We start from the raw sequence: 20,971 nt of genomic DNA on the forward strand, positions 1-20,971 counted from the left end.
GCTAGACTTGATTACAACGTTCAAGACCGTCAAAATCATAATAAAAAGAAATATATATATCATTTACATTTTATATTATTAATATAGGCTATTACTATATTTATGTATGCTAATTAATATTTAATGTATGCTAATTAATATTTTATGTAGGCTAATTAATATTTTTCAAATAGATAGTATAATTAGGCTACTATTATCATCATTCAACAATATAGGCTAAAATTTCTGGAAAATAAACATAATGTAAATTTAGCATATTTAACATCATGCAAAAGTGATCCACGGCTCAGACGCATAACTCTACATCCTTAAAAAAATAATATAAAATCGAGACAAGTTTAAGTGCGTGTATTTTACTTTGGAGAGAAACCGGAAGTGTAGTTCTGTTGCGCTCTCATGAAGTTAGCCGGTGAGTTCAACAACTTTCCTGACGAGACAGCGTTTCCTTCATTAGACTGCTCCCAAACTGAGCTCAGTTTCCCTGCTCGTTGGTCTCTTCAGTCAGCATAAATGCCGAAGCTTTCGTCCTCAGCTCCGGGTTTTGTCGCCTGCTGCGTCTGCCTTCATTGGTGAGTCATAAAACTGACTTTTTTGTCTAAGTTTAACAAAGTGTAACTAAAGTGACGCCTGTCGTTTGGATAATTATGGCAGCTGTACCGTTACATCCACCACACAGTGACCCCGCTCCTCTGTGGCTCAGTTGACAAGTTGAATTTTCTCCTCTCAGACTTGTTACCGTCCGTTTGAACACAGATACAGACTCACGGTCATCATTATAACACGGTTGTTTGAACGGCAGACAGACTGTGAACAGTCGGCGCAGTTTTAGCAACATTCACGCTGTATCGACTTTTGCTTCCTGCTTTTCTAAACTTCCTCTGCTGCTGTGACAGAAGAAGCTGTATAACTCAGACTCACAACACTACAGTCACTTTAGGTGATGCTTGCTATCTGACACTGTTATTATTGTTATAAGTATATTAATGCCAAATGTATTATTCCCAATGAATTAAAGACAAAACATAACCTATTCTAAAATAGTTTTGAACAGATGCTCCAGTGGAGACTGACAGTGTAAGATAACATTTTTAAATGTAGCTAATCTTCACATTATATTTTCATGTCTAACATGTCTGACAAAGTACCATTGTACCTTATCTATAAAGAGAGGTTCAGCTTTGTATAGTTGGTAATGCTTGGAGCCAAACAAAAGCCCTACTAACCCTACAGTATTCAAATCCAACATTTTCATTCATGGTGTCAAAATAAGCCTTCTAACTTCTGCTTCAATAATATGTCCATAAATGAATTGACTAGCCCACGGAAAGAACATTCATCAACTATTTTAATTACTATTTTGATTTCAAAAGTTCCGCATTGATAAAATGTTGATTATAAATTGGGTCGAGGTTCTTTATCAAGTTGTCAGGACTTCTGTAAACAGTCTCAGCTCTCAAACTGAATATATTTGAACTGTTGCTCAGACAAAAAAAGACCTCAAATGGCTTCATTTGTAGGGAATTATGATGTGAACAATTTGAACATCTATTGGGTAATAGAGGAAATGATCATCTGACTCACCAAGAATGAAAATAGTTTTTAGTAATGTTTGTACTGCAGCAGTTTCTCTCTTTTAGAGCAATTTTTATCGCAGCATCCCAGCTTTGAAGTAATACATCAGACCCTAGAAACAAGATTTCATGTGGATTCCTTGTTACTGGAGGTGCTAATAATAAAATTAAAAGAGGTTATTCATGCTAGCCCTGAAGGTTAGGAGTCACAGATCAGTGTTTTCTGACAAACAGGAGGCTTGTAATACTGATATCTATCAGTGTAAATCATAGGCTTGCAACTCGTTTAACTTGTCTGTATGTAATCTGCCTTAGAGAAATATGAGATATGATCACAAGAAACAGCTTAGAGTATTTTCCTCTTCTTTCGTCTCATCCCCCTCCAGCTAGGCGATGGATGAGCAGCAGATCCAAGTGAGCGACGAAGAGCCTAAAGTCCTGCGAGAAGAGACCCGGAGGAGGAGGAGGAAGAAGCCCATCACGTCATCCTCTGGCACCTCCATGGACCAGATCAACGTGGAGTTCGTCCTGCCCACTGTGGCGCGGGGCGGGAACAGCCCTGACAGTCTGCTGCTGGAGGTGGCTGGAAACTGGACCGTAGAACAGGTTTCTTATTTACTACTCACCGCCATTTTTTAATATACTATGTCAGACGATTCCGCTGAATGAGTGCCATTTCCGTCCCTGGCATATTAAATGTATAAAAACAAGTAATAATATATTATAGATTACATTTTATTATTAAACAAAGCACCATACACATGAATTATTGTAGAAATTAAAGATATATTTTTTAAGAATTATAAAAAGGTATCTTAAACACTGATACATTTTTCCACAATCATGAATAAAATAAAAATAAATAAATACAATTTTTTTTTTTAGCTAAGTGTGACTTTATATTCTATCTACACTTGAAAAAAAAAACTTTTTTCTATAAAAACTTCATTATATTTTGGTTTAAATTCACATTTTAGTCGAGTCCCCAGGTTTCCACTCAGTGCCAAACACATTCCCCCCTCTGAAAATGTTGTAACATTCCACCAATGACATGTTAAGCAGACATCATTTGGATCTTCTGAAAGTCATGGGAAGACCAAAAGAAAGTTCTCTCATTTATTTTCTATTAAATGTAATGATATTGTAGCTGTGTCAGAGACGGTAAATCTCAGAGTTGTAGTAAAAGTAAAATATTCAGTTAAATCTTAAGAATGTACTCTGTGTGCTCAAGCTATTAGCATAGATGTGTGAGAATCTATGTGGCTAGATTTCACACAATTGCCAATTTTATGCTAAAAACTCATTGTTGTTACTCTAGAAAAGAATAGAAAGTACTTTATCAATCCCTAGGAGGGAAATTCAGAATGGCATTTGAGTTTTGATAACAGCACAGGAAGAAAATGCAATGATCATCAACTTGCCATACATTCAATAAAGTAGCCTGAGATTGACCAGTACTCATTTTGAAGGAGTAAATGTGTATATTACTAAATTCTATGTTGAAATGGAATGAAAAATTAAGTTTATTTTGAAGAGTTACAACAAGCAAATGGCACTCATTTGGCAGAATGAATGTTGACACAGTTTCATGGATACTTGTTGCCTTCTAGGTGAAAGCTCAGGTGTGGCTGAAGGCGGTGACGTCAAACCTCTGTCCCGAGTTCTACCAGCGGTTTTCCCCGGACCACTGCATCCTGCTCTACCAGAAGAAAGGCAACATGTGTGAGATCTATGACAAGCATCAGGTCTTCCAGACGCTCGACTGCATTCGCTACTGGAGAGGTACGGACCAGTGATGGGTGCTGTCGCGTCCCGGACTCAGGAGGAAGCTGAGTAACCACGAGCACGTCTGTTTTTTATCCCAACAGCCCTGAAGAAAGACGTGGGGCGGATCCAGCTGGTGCCCCGCCCCCAGCCCTCAGACGAGTCCCTGCAGTACCAGCGTTACCTGAACTATCTGATCGGCTACGACGTGACCGATGTCAGCAACGTGCACGACGACGAGCTGGAGTTCACCCGCAGGAAGCTGCTGACTCCGCGACGCATCGAGCTGTCTGACCGGGACCCAAAGCTCTACTCCATGGACCCCTGGGTGACCCGCAAGCCAGTGCCTGAGCACCTGCTCAGCAAGGTGTGTGTTATTGTGATATTTGTACCAATTCATGCACTCATGCCTGATGCATGGCAGTAAAGGTTTTCAGGTGTGACACACTCTTTGCTTCGACTTAGAATGGATATGGAGGATATTTTGAAATGAATACAAAAGCTGGAATATGTACCTGTTTTCATTTCAAATTGATTTTATCCATACAGCAGCATCATAATTATTTCAAGGCAAGGCATAAAAAAAGCTACACTTGGCAATGGTGGCAGGAAAAACTCCCTTTAACATGAAGAATCCCTCAATGCAGCATGGCTTTGGTTGTGTGGTGGGGGGGGATTTGTGAAGAGAAAGAAGGGATGAGGGAGGAGAGAGTGAGAGACTTTGAATAGCTGTATATATTAAATAAACAGTGCACTTGATTAATTCAATCATTCATTTTACTCGTCCAATCTTTTCATTCCTTCTCATTTTGTCCCATGTTCCTCTCAGGTCGGTAACAGTCAAATCTTGGTGGTGATCCACATCAACACGGCCAGTCAGACCATCAAGGTGTCCATTGATGACACACCAGCACAGGTACAGTGCACAGATGCTGTGATGAACAGGACTTGATCTATGTGTTTAACTACTTCCTCTCCTATTACTGCTCAGTTTTCTCAACTGTTTTCTGACTGTTCTGCATCTTTTTTTAGGTGCTGGCAATTTTTTTCACCAAGATGGCCAATAAGAGAGTTCTGCTGGGTATCCCTGAAAACATGTGTGAGGCGGATTATGTGCTACGTGTGTGTGGAAGGTACGTCAGATGATTAAACATCTAGTCACACCTGAGTTACTTAAAGGTCCAGTGTGTGAAATGGGGATAAAACCGTGATATCTGCACCCTTACGGTTAACTCCTGTCACCAGTCTGCATTCTAGGTGTAGCTACGTATACGGTCTCTGTTGGGCTCCCTCTGCACGTTTGTTTGTCTTTGTTTTTGTTTTGTTTGTAGATGCTCTGTTTGGGCCTGGTTTAGACTTGTGGTGTGGTATACTATGTACTGTATGTCTTTTCTTGTTGAAAACTAATAGAAAGTGAATTACAAAGAAAAAATGTCATGAATATCGATAAAAAGTTTAGAATGATAGATGATGTTATACAGCAGATAGTTATCACTAGTTTATGACAGTAACCTCCTCAGTGTGTGTCTACACAGGGAGGAGTACCTGTACGGGGAAAAGCCACTGCAGAACTTCAACTGGATCCGCCAGTGTATGAAGAACAGTGAGGAGATCCACCTTGTTCTGGAGACGCCACCCGATCCTGACCAGGATCTGGTCCAGAGGGAGGACTGGGCCCAAGTGGACGACTGCACCGGGGTCGCAGGTAACCACTTGAGCCGAGGTGGAAGGCTCCGTTATTAATGTGGTCAACTTCCTGACGTACTCTGCTAACCTTTGTTTTTCTCCAGGTACCCACGAGCAGCTGACCATCGATGAGAAAGACCATGAGCGGGTGTTCACCGTCTCCATGTGGGACTGTAACAGGAAGTTCAGGGTGAAGGTTCTGGGTATTGACATCCCGTCCCTGCCCAAGATCCCAGAGCTCATTGTCTTCATAGAGGCCAGCATCTTCCATGGCCAGCAGCTCCTAGCCCAGGTCAGGATCACATACATGGACCTGTTTTTAACTTAAAGCATGCAAAATATTTTATGGATGGTGTTTAGTTTAGTTTAGTTTATTTTATTTAGATTTAGATTAGATAGATTTACATCTTATCCAGCTCCGTCTGTCATGTATTTTGAATAGAAGCAGCTGAACTTGTTAAGTATGATGTTTAATCTTGTTCTCGAGGAAAACACAAAGAGGAAAGACAAAGAGTGACACTGTGGCTGCTCTTTTTTGTTCCGTCATTCTAACTGCAGTATTTTAAAATGATTTGATGCCTTAATTAAGTGTAACCTTGGTTACAGCTGTTTCCTTGCAGTATTTCTACTTCTAGTAAAACTACCCCCAGACTGCACTGCTCATAGTTGAATGCATCATTCAGCTGCGATTGGTGACTCAGTCATAAACTGATACCAGTCAGATAAAATTAAAAGCAGTAACGCTGGATTACAGGATGTATCGCGTGTGGGGCTCATTTAAATACTTCAGGGGAAAGGCACACTGCACCACTAACCACAAAGGACATTACACAATAATGAACTAAAAAAAGAATGAACTTTTATACAGAATAAAACAAAGTTACAATTTGTTTGACATCAGAATTGGTAGACATGAATTAGTAATATATAATAATACAATATAAGATAACAATAACACAGGTTAGACATGGTGGAAATAAAACACAGTGAAAGAAAGTGATAATACAAAGAAGTGGGAAGTGAAAGAAAAGTTGCAAGTCTCAGAACTGACACGTATGTTATGTGTTGGTTTTATAACTAATGATATCATAAAGCAACGTCTGTTCAACAGAGACAGCATAGATTAACCCTGAATTTAGCATTATTAATTGTTATTTATACAATTATCATTTAAACCCCTATTTCTTTAGGAGAGGACAACCTCCAAAACCTTCAATGAGGAAGTGCTGTGGAACTGCTGGCTGGAGTTCAACATTAAGATCAGGGACCTGCCGAAGGGGGCGCGCCTCAACCTCCAGGTAAACTCACACATTCCATTCAAAGCTGGTCCAAAGGTTTTAACCACTCTCCACACACACACACACACACACACACACACACACACACACACACACACACACACACACACACACACACACACACTCACTCACTCACTCACTCACTCACTCACTCACTCACTCACTCACTCACTCACTCACTCACTCACTCACTCACTCACTCACTCACTCACTCACTCACTCACTCACTCACTCACTCACTCACTCACTCACTCACTCACTCACTCACTCACTCACTCACTCACACACACACACACACACACACACACACACACACACACACACACACACACACACACACACACACAGACACACACGGGGAGCATGCTCTGGTGTCAGGGAGACGGACGAATGAATCTTGAATCATGTGTTCTTTTACACGATGCAGGTGGTCTGTGGGAAGCAAGCTCAGACACCAAACTCCAAGGGCAGCTCCTACCAGGACAGCACAGCAGGAGGAGGCAGCCATGAGGGTGAGGTCTCTGCTCACAGATCGCACGCAAGTTATCAGCTTACGGCCCGAGGCTCATCTCTGTCTGTGTGTCCGTCCGTCTTTCAGGAAAGACCAAGAGCCGTCTCCTGTACTACGTCAACCTGCTGCTCATCGACCACCGCTCTCTGCTCCGCCAGGGCGAGTTCATCCTCCACATGTGGAAAATGCCAGAGAAGAGCGAGGAGAGCAGCAGCAGCATCAACGCCGACAAGCTCACTTCGGCGACCAACCCGGACAAGGCCTCCTCCATGGCTATCGCCATTTTACTGGACAAGTACTGTTACCCCGTGGTCCTGCCCAAGAGCCGCGACGTTAGCCGCGACGTGAGCCGGGACGTGGCGGCCGGGGGCGAGGAAGCCGAGGGAGGAGAGCGAGGCCAGAGAGAGATGCCCAACCATCTGAAGAAACAGTTTGAGGCCATCGTAGCGACCGACCCTCTGCATCCACTCAGTCCTGAGGACAAAGAGCTGCTCTGGCACTTCAGACAGGAGTGTATGCGCGACCCCAGGTATTCATATCATCTTCTATCCGAACTTCACAAACGGAAGCTGGCTTTGCTCTTCTGGTGGAATTGTATGCTTATGTTTCCATGGTTTCAGTAGCTGTCATAATCGCATGGATGTGTTAACGCTGGCTTTTAAAGGGATAGTTCAACATTTTGGCAAATTGGCCCATTGCCATAATCCCTATAGTTTTAGGAGTAGGTTTGTAATCTTTAAATATCGGAGCAAGCTATTTTTAGAACGGCGGAACAGAGCCGCAAGCTGCTCAGAGCTACGTTACGCTTGGTTTCCCTCATCGAACTCAGCTATGAGATAATAACAGAACGTTACGAGACAGAGTTGTTTTCGAGGCAAATGCAGAGACTTCTTGAAGGGAATGCGCCTCAGCGGTTTTGCATGAATTTACCTCGAGAACAACTCTGTCTCATTCCATTATTATCTCATGGTGTGGTGAATGTGCAGGTTACAACTTGTCCACCAGAGCGTTTTGGAGTTGTTGGATTGTGTATTTGATGAGGGAAACCAAGAAATCCCATGAGCCTCCGCAGCGTAGCTCTGAGCAGCTCACGGCTCTGCTCTGCGGTTCTAAAAATAGCTTGCACTGACAATTAAAGGTAACGAACCGCCCAATTTGCCAAAATGTTGAACTATCCCTTTAACAATGATATCACACAAATGTCCTGTGATATCCATTGTTAAAAGCTGCCGTTAATAGATCCATGCGTTTATAACAACTGTGACAGCTACTAAAAGCATGGAAACGTAAACATACGATTCCACCGGAAGAGCAAAACCGGCTTCGACCTGGTTCAGAAAAAGGTGGATTCAAAATAAAATGGACTACAGATATTATTATTATATCATGACTTTGTTTATTATCACTCAATAATCCGTCCCTGTCCCCAGAGCCTACCCAAAGCTGCTGGGCTCAGTCAGATGGGGGAAACAGGAAGATGTTCTGGCAACGCACCGTCTGTTGGAGCGCAGCAGTGCCTGGGACAGCAGGTAAAAAAGGCTTCTCATACTGCCACTACATGTACAGTAAGTACAGTCTGTGTCCTCAGCGGGCCCACTGTCTCATCCCCTGCGCTCCTGTCGTTCCTGTTCAGTGGTCTGGATGTGGGTCTGGCCATGCAGCTGCTGGACTGTCACTACTCTGATGCTCAGGTTCGCTCCATGGCTGTCAGGAAGCTGGAGACTCTGGAGGACGACGATGTGCTCAGATACCTCCTGCAGCTCGTACAGGTCAGTCTCCTCTTTTTTCCTCTCACTTGTTAGTAGTAGTATTGGTAGTATTTTTTCTTCACTACCTCAATTAAACAGCTGTTACTGCAGTAACAGGTGACCTTCGATAAAACACTGTCAAACAGAGTAACCCATGAGTTAACACAGTAAATTAGGTTCTTTGACAACATTTCAAAGTTTCAAATGAGCAATTACAGATATTATCTTTACTACAAACAGCTACAGCGTTAATATGCTCGTAAATGTTGATTAATCAGTCATCATGACTATATAATCATGTGTGAAGGAGCCAGTCTGTATAATTATAAAAATCAAGGAAACTCATTCATTGGCTTTCTACTGTGGCCACTTAGCTTAGCTCAGCATAAAGACAGGAAAAAGAAAATATAACATCATAATAATCAGTTTTCTGTGTTTTTTTTAACCACTGGACAGTGCTGGGGTAGCTGTTTCCAGTCTTTGTGCCAAGCTTTATTTTGCCATTTAAACAGATATAAGAGTTATATCAGTCTTCTAATCCAACACTTGGTAATAATTTCTTAAAATACCATAAATTGGCATTAAAATTAGCATTTTTAATTCCATTTTGCTGCTTAAAGGAGAATTCCAGTCATTTTTGACCCCTAAATTGTTTTCCTGATGGTCACCCAGTATTGGGGGGAGCAAGAAATGCGACTAAAATTGATGCAAGCAAACCGGAGTTACACCATTGCGAGACAGCGCTAACGATAGCGACAACGCTAAACTATGGGGGCAATTCTTTCAACCACAACAAACACTCAAAAAACAATTAAATATCTATGGTACATGACTCGAATCCTTATGACACACCACTGAACTCATATAGTGTACAGTATAAACAGTATAAACTTTGTGTTTTTGCATGTAATCACTCACCTGAAACATCCTGGAAAGACATTACTATCCAATCGCAGAGCGCCTGCTCTCCCCGCCACAGAAACAAACACGTTTTCCTTGTTGTGATGACATCTTTACAAAAATAAACGGTCAGAGATACAGTATTATGGACATTACCACTGCACTGCTCGACCGTTTATTTTTGTATTTCTATTTCTATTTGTGGTTTTAAGAACCAAAAACCATCTGAGTGTAGTTTTCCATCTCCTCTCTGCGGCTCTCTCTGGAGCTCTAGTAAGAACAGGTCGGTGAACTAATTAGAAGAGAGGAAGCTCTGAGAGCAGTGACTGCTTTGTTGTGACATCACAAAGTTACAAAAGTTGCAGGAAAATATCATATTTCTTCACCCACCGACCAAGTGATGAGTGACAGCACACCTGTTTGACGTGGGCCTGTTGTTACAGGTTAACCTCTGATTGTCAGTGTTCACAGTAATCACAATAATTACTCTAAGTTCCTATTGTTTTTTTCTCTGACATCACTTGTGGACTTGCATCTGTCTGTATTACAGGACAGAAACAAATGCCTCGCTCTGCCTGTGTCACAGTTTCATTATTTCACAAGCCGGAGGAAAGAGGCAGCCGAGCACATCCATGCTGCATGTTTGTCTCCTGATGTGTTCCTATATTTGACTCTGTGGTTCAACTTTGCATGACCACTTTGAATTATCAGCAGAGGCCAACAAAGAGCCTTTTGGTCTGATAGGAAAATGACTCCTTTCTCTGTATACTGCTGTCCTGTGGAACTGAGTGATGTGCAGAGAAATCCTCTGTGGGTCACGCTGACTCACAGCAGGTATTCTAGGTGGAACCCTCTATTTTCAATGCACCACTAAACAAAACACTCATTCACTTAAACTGAATTTAAGGGCAACAGTTAAAACACTTTTAAAGAATGATTTTGTTTTTCAGATCACATTCTTGTATCACTGCAACCAAAGTCATCCCAGCAAACCAGCTGTTGGTTGTTCCTCCTGTTCCTCCAGTGTGTGTGCCAGTGTGCTTGTATGTGTGTGTGTTTGTGAACCGTTGAACCCGTCTCTGCTGCCCTCGGTTACTATCTGAATTGTTCAGGCCTGTGTGAACACAACAAGCTCAATGTTTTCCTTTACTTCCTGAACCACGTTGACACCAGTGACCTGTGTGACCTCAGTCTGTCAAAGGCCGCCTGTGAAATTCTCACCGTCCACTCGAAATGTGTTTTGTGTCTGCGAGGCCTTAAAACATTTTGCCTTGCACTTCCTGCTATTTACAAATGTGTGAACTAAGCAGCCCCATGTCTTCTGTTTTATTGGTCTGTATGTTTCATTGAACTTTGACTTGATCGAAAATGGACACAGCAGCTTCAATTGTGGCATCTATAAAAAGTAAAAATAAAAAACTGTATCTGGGTCACAACCATGAAAGACCGTCTTATTTTAACATCAACATTGATGTTGTTTGAATTATCCAGGTAAAGTTTAGCAAAAATAATAGCTGCCTCTGTTTTTATGTGTTTATGTTTTAAAAAATGTGCTTATGTATGTGCATTGAAATTTGGAAATATTGTTTGTATTTGTATTAATCACAGGTGTGTGTGTGTCTTGCAGGCAGTCAAGTTTGAGCCCTACCATGACAGTGCCCTTGTGAGGTTCCTGCTGAAGAGAGCTCTGAGGGTCTGTTTTTACATTATCACACACTTTCTGTTGTATGTTTCTGTGGTTTCTATATTTGTTCTCAGTCATTTCTGTGTGTCTCCATGTCGATTAACTCAGGCTTTGTGCTCTCTCTCTCTCTCTCTCTCTGCACAGAGTAAGCGTATCGGTCACTTCCTCTTCTGGTTCCTGCGCAGTGAGATCGCCCAGTCCATGCACTACCAGCAAAGGTATGCTGTCCTGCTGGAGGCCTATCTGAGAGGCTGTGGAGAGGGCATGCTGCAAGACTTCAGGAAACAGGTGAGTACCAAGAAAAGACTTAAACAGATATGGATATGCCATCCCTATACCCATGCTGATCCAAAAATGGGCAGAGTGGAGTGTGTGAAAATGAGCACTTAAAGCACTTTAATCTTTTTTGAAGTGGGGTTGTATGAGGTCCAAATGGCCATTAAGTATAATATCTGCAGTAGAAAGGTCTCTATATTATACTTAATGGCCATTTGTGCCTAATACAACCCCACTTCAAAACAGCTGAACTATCCCTTTAAGCCTCCAATAAAATGTGAACAGCTGAGTTATATACAAAAGATCCCCCACTGTGCGGTTGTCATATATAATGAATAAAGTGTAATGCAGTATAATATAGTATTAGGTATAAATGAGAACTAAAGGAGCAACAGGGCAAACAGATGCTGCTGAGAAGAATGAACCAAATGTCTGCAGTCAGTTCTAGACCCCAAACAGTCTGACAGGCTCTGGTCCAGGTCCTGCACAGGTCAGGTTGATGGGTGGCCTATCTGGTCAGAGTTCAGGGAGTGAGTGAGGAAGGTGGGCCAATGCCTCCAACAGCTACAGCCAACCCACACACCCCACTTAGTGTCATTGGCGTCAGTTGTACCTCGTTAGATTGTTGATTGATGGCTCATCACAATCACAGCAAACTGTAGTTCCAGCCTTGTTGGTCATTTGTTTGTTTTGGTTCCTTTTTCAATGGAAACATGTGCAATAAAGCTCAGAGGCAGTTGTCACTCACTTCCTGCCAGCTCTCCGGGGTGCGACGCTAACACCTTTCTGTACCGCTGCTCTGCAGGTGGAGATGACGGAGGCTCTGCAGAAAGTCACTCGTGAGATGAAGGCCACGTCGGCTGAGAAATATGACATCACTGCACAAGGTGAGAAACTCAGCCCTTCGGAGTTCACAATAACCTGGGTCACACATTCACATACAGTGGTTTTCCTCTTAGACTGAGCACACAACATGAATGACAAAGTATTTGTTTCTGTACTACTTATTATGAGGCTCAGGGTGTGGAACAACTTGATCCATCATTGGTTTGTAGACTCTAATAAAAGACATTCAAAAAAGTGGAACTAAAACTGTGTGTTTGTGTGTCAGTGGTGTTTCAGTTGCGTCAGAAGCTGGAGACTCTGCAGTCGTCTGGTCTGCCCGAGAGTTTCAGAGTTCCTTATGATCCTGGACTGAGAGCTGGAGCCCTGATGGTGAGACACACACAGACAAGCGGACACTGAGGCTCCGCCCATGCTTGATATGTTTTAGTTTTAAAAAGCATTAGTTATGCTACTTTTAGAAACTTTTGGAAACAGTTGTATAGACACCAATGGCCACTCCCTGATTAGTGAAGTGGTGAAAACAACATGGCTAATGATAACAAGTGTTTTAACTGCAGCTGTTGTTCAGCTCCATCCCACCACATGGATTTCACCCTGCAGGTCATCACTGTATTTCAGTATGCATGTCTGTGTACAGATTGAGCAGTGTAAAGTGATGGCATCAAAGAAGAAGCCGCTGTGGCTGCAGTTTAAAAGGGCCGACCCCACCACCCTGTCCAAAGACCCCATTGGCATCATCTTCAAAGACGGCGACGACCTCAGACAGGACATGCTCATCCTGCAGGTGAGTGGTAACCACTCACTGGTGTCCAGCTCCTCCTCTTCAGGTCCCGTTGTCTTAGCTGAAGGTGACTGAGAAACATGTGTTTCTACTTTCATCAGTCAGAAACCTCACCAAGTCTGATGACTGATTTGAACAAATGTGATTTAAAAAAACAAAAACAAGTTAATCACATAATTCCTTTTTTCTTCTGATAAAATCAGTTGACATAATGGAAGTTTATTCAAATTCAAATACTATTGTTTAATATATATAATATATAAATATATATATATATCTTCTATTAACAATGAACACAAATTTCTACTAAAACCATCATATCAGGACTATCAAAATTTACTGTCAGGTTGAAAGGTGTATTTCTGATATGCACTAACAGTAGTAACCAGTATGTTTAAGCAGTTGAATTCCAAAACCATCAAGGCCATTGAAATTATCAGCTTAGGCAATTATTTTTTATATGTACTAATATAAGTGATATGAGTAACAACTAAGTTCAAGTAAATTTCAAAAAGGCCGACAGCAGTCCATGCAAATATGAAAACAGAACAAGGAGAGATGAGAAATACTGGACTTCATCTTAATCAGTTCTTCTCCAGGTTTCTCAGAGATAATAAATAGAATATATGTGAGTTTTGTGGTTTCTAACCTCTTAATAAACTTGATGCTCTGCAAACTGGAGCCTGAATAAATTAAGGACAGTACAGCCTGAGTTTCCCCTTCATTCGTTCAGTAGCTGCACACTGCTGCTGCTAGATTATGAGCGCTAGAATTTCACACACTAATTATTATTAACAAGCTACTAATGATTTTACATGAGCCCTGTGAGCACATCAACATCCAACATTGTCTTTGAATGGTTTAGTCAGTGCAGCTCTGAGGTCAGAGCTCAGCCACCACACCACATAAACAAAACACTGCATTATTTTAACACGTTCAAATCAATCGCAAAAAATTTAAATTCTTACTTTACACCCATCACACACTCATTTAATATCCTTTATTTATGATAAGCTTGTTTGTGGAAGACATAATAGGACAAAAGACAAAATCAAAACTGCTTAAAACTTCACAAACAAATTCAACTGTGCCGTCACTATGACAGAGCAGTGCAACGGTTGAGTCACAAAATCGTAGATCCGTCCTCTACTTACATCACTGTTCCCAGTTACTACCGTCAGGGAAAAAAAGGTTGACAAAGTATTTCTATTATGTTCTATTTTATTCTATTGGGAGAAAGATTTAACCCTTCCACTGTCACTCTAAACTGACCATAGGAGTGAAGTGTGTGTGTGTGTGAGGTTAACAACGGATGGATGATGTCATTTGTGCTGCCCTTTGGTGTCAGCTCACTGTGTCTACATGTACAGTATATTACAACTACAGTTGCCATGACTTGTCTTGACAGATTAGTGAGGAAACTCTCTTATTGTTTACATTGTTGTTTCCTCAGATTCTGCTGATCATGGAGTCCATCTGGGAGACGGAGTCTCTGGACCTCTGTCTGTTACCATACGGCTGCATCTCCACTGGGAACAGAATAGGTCTGCTACACCAAACAATATGTCCAAATACTGCAGCCCGTCTGCCATACTCACTCCTGACCTCGTCTCTATCTCTCTCTCTCCCTCTCTCTGTCTGTAGGGATGATTGAGATCGTCAAGGATGCCACCACTATCGCTAACATCCAGCAGAGTGTGGTCGGAAGCACCGGCGCTTTTAAAGATGAAATCCTCTATCAGTGGCTGCGGGACAAGTGTGTGAGCGAGGACAAGGTAGAGCAGGCTCACACACACTGGTGACCGTCAGCTGACCTGATAACATGCAAATATGTGTCGGAACATGAGGATTCCTCTGAACAGCAACACAACTGTCCAGTCATAACACTCTACTTAATACACAGTAATGAAACACGGACTCTGCTGATGGAGCAGTTTTGTCTCCAGCTGTTGCTCGCTTTATCAAACGTTAGAGGAAGTGGCTGTGGCAGACAGGAAGACAGCAACCCCCAGGGTTTTTCCTGTCACCAGAACAAACACACACAAACAGACACACACACTACTTTTAGCCACAACACCTGCACCCCCAGTGGCTGTATCTGTTTCTGTGTAAACATTTCTGCACTAGTTTACTTTGCAAGTTTACTTCATCTCTCAGCTCTACTTAGTGAAAGAAGAGGCGCTGTGCTCTGTATTTGAAATTAACTGTGGACATTTTGATTTAATAGAAGAGGAAACAACAAGGACACAGTAGCCATTTCATCAAATTCAAATCTGACATTTCAAACCAAAACCCATCAGCTCTGGCACCAGTCAAGACTCAGTTTCAGCTGTGGGAGTGACCGATGGTGTGAAGATTAAACTAGAGTTTGTTTGTCTGTGTGTGTAGTTCCAGCAGGCTGTGGAGAGGTTCCTGTTTTCATGTGGCGGATACTGTGTGGCCACATACGTCCTGGGAATCGGGGATCGCCACAACGACAACATCATGATCACTGAATCTGGTACTGACATAGTTCATCTCAACCTGCACAGAAAGTCCCCCTCTACAACAAAGCTCCTAATAACTCACACTGTAAATCTCTAAAACAGCTCATAAAGGACATTTGTTAAATATGTTGTTTTGATTTTGTTTTGGTGAGACATGTGTTTGTAGACAAGGATGACAGTAGGATTCTTACAGCTATCTGTTTTGTTGTGGGACAGAGTGGGACGTCTTGGAGCTTCAGCTGTGTCAGGGCTGGTAGCGATCACCTTAATCTTTAGTGTGTAGCTGCAGGAAGATCTGAGCCTCATATGTTCTGTATATGAAACAAATCAGACATGCAGCTCAGGAAAAATAAACAAAAAAAACTAAGCTCCTTTTGTTTCTGCAGGGAATCTGTTCCACATTGACTTCGGCCACATCCTGGGGAATTACAAGAGCTTCATGGGAATCAGTAAGGAGTGGGTTCCCTTCGTGCTCACTCCAGACTTCCTGTACGTCATGGGAACATCAGGAAAGAAAAGCAGCCCCCACTTCCAAAAGTTCCAGGTGCAGAAAACTGTATTTTATTTGAACATACATGCAGGTCAAACACATACACACATGCACAAACAGACCAGAAAGGTCACCAGAAGATGTTACAGCAGCCCAGATGTGTCTCAGCTCCACATATTTAGTATATTATACAGAATGTTTGTGTTCTCTGTTGCAGGACGTGTGTGTGAAGGCTTACCTCGCTCTTCGTCACCACACCAACCTCCTCATCATCCTTTTCTCCATGATGCTGATGACAGGTACGACTTCTGTCCTTCACGTCGTTGCCTGTGTGCTGTGTGTAGTCCCGCCTCCCACCTTGTTCACTGTGCTGGTGTTTATTAATTCTGACAGACTGAAATAACTTGGCCATCTGCAACGCCACGTTAAATGTGAACGCAGCCTGTTTCTGATATTATTAGACTGTTTGTCTGGTTTAGCTTGTTGAAGAGGTTTGTAGCGCCGCTGCATTATGTAATTATGTAATAAATGTTAACCCCATGATATAATAACGCCGCATTTTGTAATATTCTGCCACATTTTGTAATAAAATTCTTGAACGCAGTATGTAATAAACTTTGCCGCATTTAGTTGTTACATAATGCACCAAATTATTACATTTTTTTAATAAAAAAATGCAACACCTTTTTGTAATAATTTAGTGCATTATGTAACAACTTGTTACAAAATGCGGCAAAGTTTATTACATCTTGCGTTCAAGAATTTTATTACAAAATGTGGCATTATTACATCATGAGGTGAACATTTATTACATTATTACATAATGCGGCGCTATATATTTTCTCTGTTTGAATTGTGTCACATGACAAAATGTTATTTAATTAATTCGTTTTTAGATTGTGTAATACAGTAGTCATTATTACTGCAGGGTAGTTGTTTGGAGTGCTGTGCTGTTGTGTTGAATCTAGTCAGAGCAGGTAAGTTGACTCTTTTCAGTGCTTTTATCAGGTTACACTGCCACCTGTTGGAGTCCCAGTGCGTTACAAAGCTAACAGACTGACCAACCGCTAAAGCTGCTGCTGTAACAAAACAGAAAAATGATCAATAAAGGTTAAATCTTTTAGCCACTCTGCCCCTCTGGAACACACTCCCACAGGACATCCTGACTGTAACATATCTACCTGATCAGACTGTCTTACCTCTCATCATATATAACATTCTGGTTTCATTGTATTTTGTTTATTTGTATTTTCATTGTTTTTTCTTGCTTTATTTTCTGTGTGTTTTGATGTAAGGTGACCTTGAGAGCCGCAGCAAAAAACCTTGATTGAGTCATTCCAAATGTATTTACATGGAATTCATTTATGACTTTTTGGATGTCAGTTTTAAAACTTTTTTGTCTATGGTTTTGTAACAGAAGAGCTGAAACAGTTCGATGTACAGTATTTAATGATGCTCACTCTTGTGTGTGGAACAGGGATGCCCCAGCTGACCAGTAAGGAGGACATAGAGTACATCCGCGAGGCGTTGACCGTCGGCCGCAGCGAGGACGACGCCCAGCGACACCTCCTGGACCAGATAGAGATCTGCAGGGAGAAAGGCTGGATGGTTCAGATCAACTGGTTTGTGCACCTGGTGCTGGGGATCAAGCAGGGGGTGGAGAAACGGTCCACTTAGGAAAGATGAAGATTGTCAAAACATTCCTCTTCACAGTTTTACAATTAGACCATAGGTCACCTGAGATTAATTAGGACAGGTGAATTATGAAAACCTGGGATGAGACTGGATGTAAAACTTTTGGAACATCATTTAAAAAGAGAGAGAAGTTTAAAACTAAAGCAAAACATCAGGTCAATGAAGCGAGTAAAGATAAGGAGGGTTTTAACCTGTGACACTGCACTCCTGCTGAAGTTAATTAACTTAATTTTATTTAATGATGAAGATAACCAGAGTTTTCAGTGTGGTTATCAAAAGTCTTCCTGCTGTCAGAGTTACCTCTGCTGTCACTCTGAAGTCTTACTGGATTCAGACAGATAACTTTTATCAGCCGTCTGTGTGAGAATACATAATTAGATATGAATGAAGTAGTCCTCCTGTGGGGAGTTAGGCTCTAATTAGATTCTATAGCTTTTTAGTTTTACAGAACATGAAACAGTGCATGTTAAAGCTTAGAGTCAACATCTCTTAATGCCCCCAAATCAAAGCCGTGTGGACCTGCACCTTTTTATAATGAAAAACACATGGACATTTAGATTATGGGGGTTTTAAATAAATAGAAGTAGAAAGCTTGTTTACATGAGTGAGGAGTTCTGCATCTCCTCTACTTCCTGTTTCTACATGTCTCAAGTCCTTTTGGGCACTGTTTATTTTAGTCTTCCTAAAGAGGAGCTGCACTGTCTCAAGACTGAAGATGAGAGGATCTGGCTGTTACTAGTTGGTAAAAAAAAAAAAAAAAAAAAGTTTAATGTTTAGAATATTTGGTTTTACTGAGTAATATAACAGACTCTCCTTGTCAAGCTTATAGAATATGAATGGAGAGTTCGAGATGCCAACAACAGCTTTCTTCTTGTTTGCACTGACTGTTTTTATGTGTCTTTCAAACCTGGTGCTCATGAAATTTTAACTCCAAAAATGTGTGTTAATGAAGCTAATTTATAGTAGAAGACATTGTGATGCTACTGAGGCCCATGACATTTAGCACTTGCTGGTCAGTGCTGTCACGTCTTAAAGGACAATCTGTGTTTTTATTCCAAGTGATGTCATCAAAGTGAACGTCATTATGGTGTGATTTTAGACTGAAAACAACAAGTTTACACTCAGTAACTCTGAAGGAAATATATGTATGAAACCACAGCAGTTAAGAAACAAAGGTAACAACCTGTCAGAATATTCAGAGGAATTCAGGAGATAAAAGCTACAAGTGTCAGATAGAAATCAGTATTTAAAGATAGAATGATAGAAAGCCTTCCATCGTTTTTGTCTTTTCCGTTGTTTAATAAAACCTTGTTCCTGTAAATATTTCAACCATTGATTCTGAGAAGTAAAATAATGAATAATTCAAATAAATCATTTCAACATTTTAGCTTTTCTCTTTAATGTCGGAAAATAAAAAGTTATGTGCAATAAATACTCAGTGTTTTTTCCTTCAGTGGGTCAGAGTTAGTTTGTATTTCATAGATCAGCTCAGGAATACTTCACATCCCTCTCTCCGGCATCTGATCCTCCACCTTTACATATTGGATTTATTTGAGCATAAACTTGAAATATCTAATGCTGCCACCAGATGGCGCCACACCACAGCCCCTTTCCTTCTAAACAGGGCTCTTATAATTTGCTTCTTCTCTGTCAGATTGAATCTGTCTCCCCATCACAGTGGGTGTGAGGTGTCGGCGTTGTATGTTTCCATGTAGAGGCTGTTGAGGGTCTAACTGGATTAGATGGATGAAGCTCTTCACTCCCTGCAGCTGTGAGTGAGGCCTCTTTCTTTCTACGCTGTTGCCGTAGTAATGCTGATGCTCTCAGCTGCAGCTGTGAACTGTGGAGAATCTCTTCTGACGAGTGATGAGGGTGTTCATTGAATGGAGCGAGATGAAAATGGGTTTTCTCCCATTTATAATTTCCTTTACGTTCATATCGCACCATGACCTTCACATACGATCATGTTTATGTCTTTATGTGCCATAACTCTGAATGTAAATCATCTTCTAGCCCCAGGTTTCCTGAAGCACAAAGAAACAAGCCACAGGGACATTACATGGTTTGCTTTCACTCTCTCAAGTGTTAAAATACCTCTGCGCTTATATACTATATATATACATATAGAAAACATAAATCATGAAAAACATATAGGTCCATATTCATGAATGTTGATTAACAGGAAGATAAAGTTGTAGGCTTCAGAATGAGAAACCATCATGCGTTTACAGATCAGAGGTGTGATGAAGCTGCAAGGCTACAACTTAAACAGTGGAGTTATTTTCTACTGACACCAGTGTTTTGATATGATCTCCAGGCCTGGAGGTTCTGGTCTGGACAAAAAACCCTCTCATGGATTTCTGCCTCCTCCACTTCAACTAGTTTCAGTTCATCTTAGAGTCAAAGTTACCATTTGAACCAAATTTGAAGGAATTCCTACGAAGTGGTACTGAGATACTGTGTCAGGCCAGACAGACCTGACTGTAGCTGTTACTGATGTGAGCCATAAGAAACGATATTTCTTCACCTCACTTTAAGACCCATGATACAGACATGTTTTTGCAGGACCTCAGCTCTATCTCTGAGAGCTGGACACTCTTTAAAGGAGACATATTCTGCCCCTTTTCCACAAATTAAAATAGTTCCCAGGTGTCTTAAAGACATGTCTGTGACATGCTTCGGTCAAAATACCCCAAGGATCAAACATCACAGCTCTTTTCATCCTTTCAAAACAGCCATGTTCAGAACAGCTGGTTTCAGTGCCTGTCCCTTTAAATGCAAATGAACCACTGCTTGCCCCGCCCCGCCCCTTCTACTGGTACCAGGTAGGGGTGGTATCATGCAAATTGCCTAAAAAAACTGAGGGAACAGCTCGTAAAACCACATGGATTTTAAGCTCGGGATCCTGAAAATAACAGATTTTTTTGTTAATTCTCACAATTTTGGGGCCGGAAGGCAAGACAAACACCCAGTTAAAGAGCCTTCAGAAAGTGATATTTCCATAATATGTCCCCTTTAAGAAAATACAGTAGATACTAGTGTTGCGGTACTCGAGACTTGAGAGCAGTCTTGGTCTCTAGACATTTTCAAGGTCAAGGTTTTATTCTTGTCTTGGAATCGACTACGTTTTTACTCGGTCTAACCCTAACTCTCTTGGTCTTGACCCCCTCAAAGTCTTGGTCTTGTCTTGGTATGCTCTGGTCTTGGTCTTGACTTGGTCTTGGGTTAGGTGGTC

General features: G+C 41.4%; 1 protein-coding gene across 1 annotated transcript; it reads left to right on the forward strand.

Annotated features, from left to right (window-relative positions):
• Positions 1-419: 419 nt before the first annotated feature.
• pik3cg (phosphatidylinositol-4,5-bisphosphate 3-kinase, catalytic subunit gamma) lies at positions 420-19,073 on the forward strand. Its single transcript, XM_083999284.1, has 24 exons — positions 420-569; positions 1,958-2,177; positions 3,182-3,353; positions 3,440-3,702; positions 4,165-4,251; positions 4,368-4,468; positions 4,871-5,040; positions 5,126-5,313; positions 6,212-6,319; positions 6,747-6,831; positions 6,918-7,359; positions 8,261-8,359; positions 8,464-8,599; positions 11,106-11,171; positions 11,307-11,450; positions 12,244-12,325; positions 12,550-12,653; positions 12,922-13,068; positions 14,519-14,609; positions 14,710-14,840; positions 15,454-15,565; positions 15,938-16,095; positions 16,259-16,340; positions 17,519-19,073. Exons 2-24 carry the CDS (start codon positions 1,965-1,967, stop codon positions 17,716-17,718), a joined length of 3,381 nt encoding a protein of 1,126 aa, XP_083855410.1. The 5' UTR covers positions 420-569; positions 1,958-1,964; the 3' UTR covers positions 17,719-19,073.
• Positions 19,074-20,971: the final 1,898 nt, after the last annotated feature.

Source organism: Trachurus trachurus, assembly GCF_905171665.1.
Source record: "Trachurus trachurus genome assembly, chromosome: 23".
NCBI classification, from domain to species: domain Eukaryota; kingdom Metazoa; phylum Chordata; class Actinopteri; order Carangiformes; family Carangidae; genus Trachurus; species Trachurus trachurus.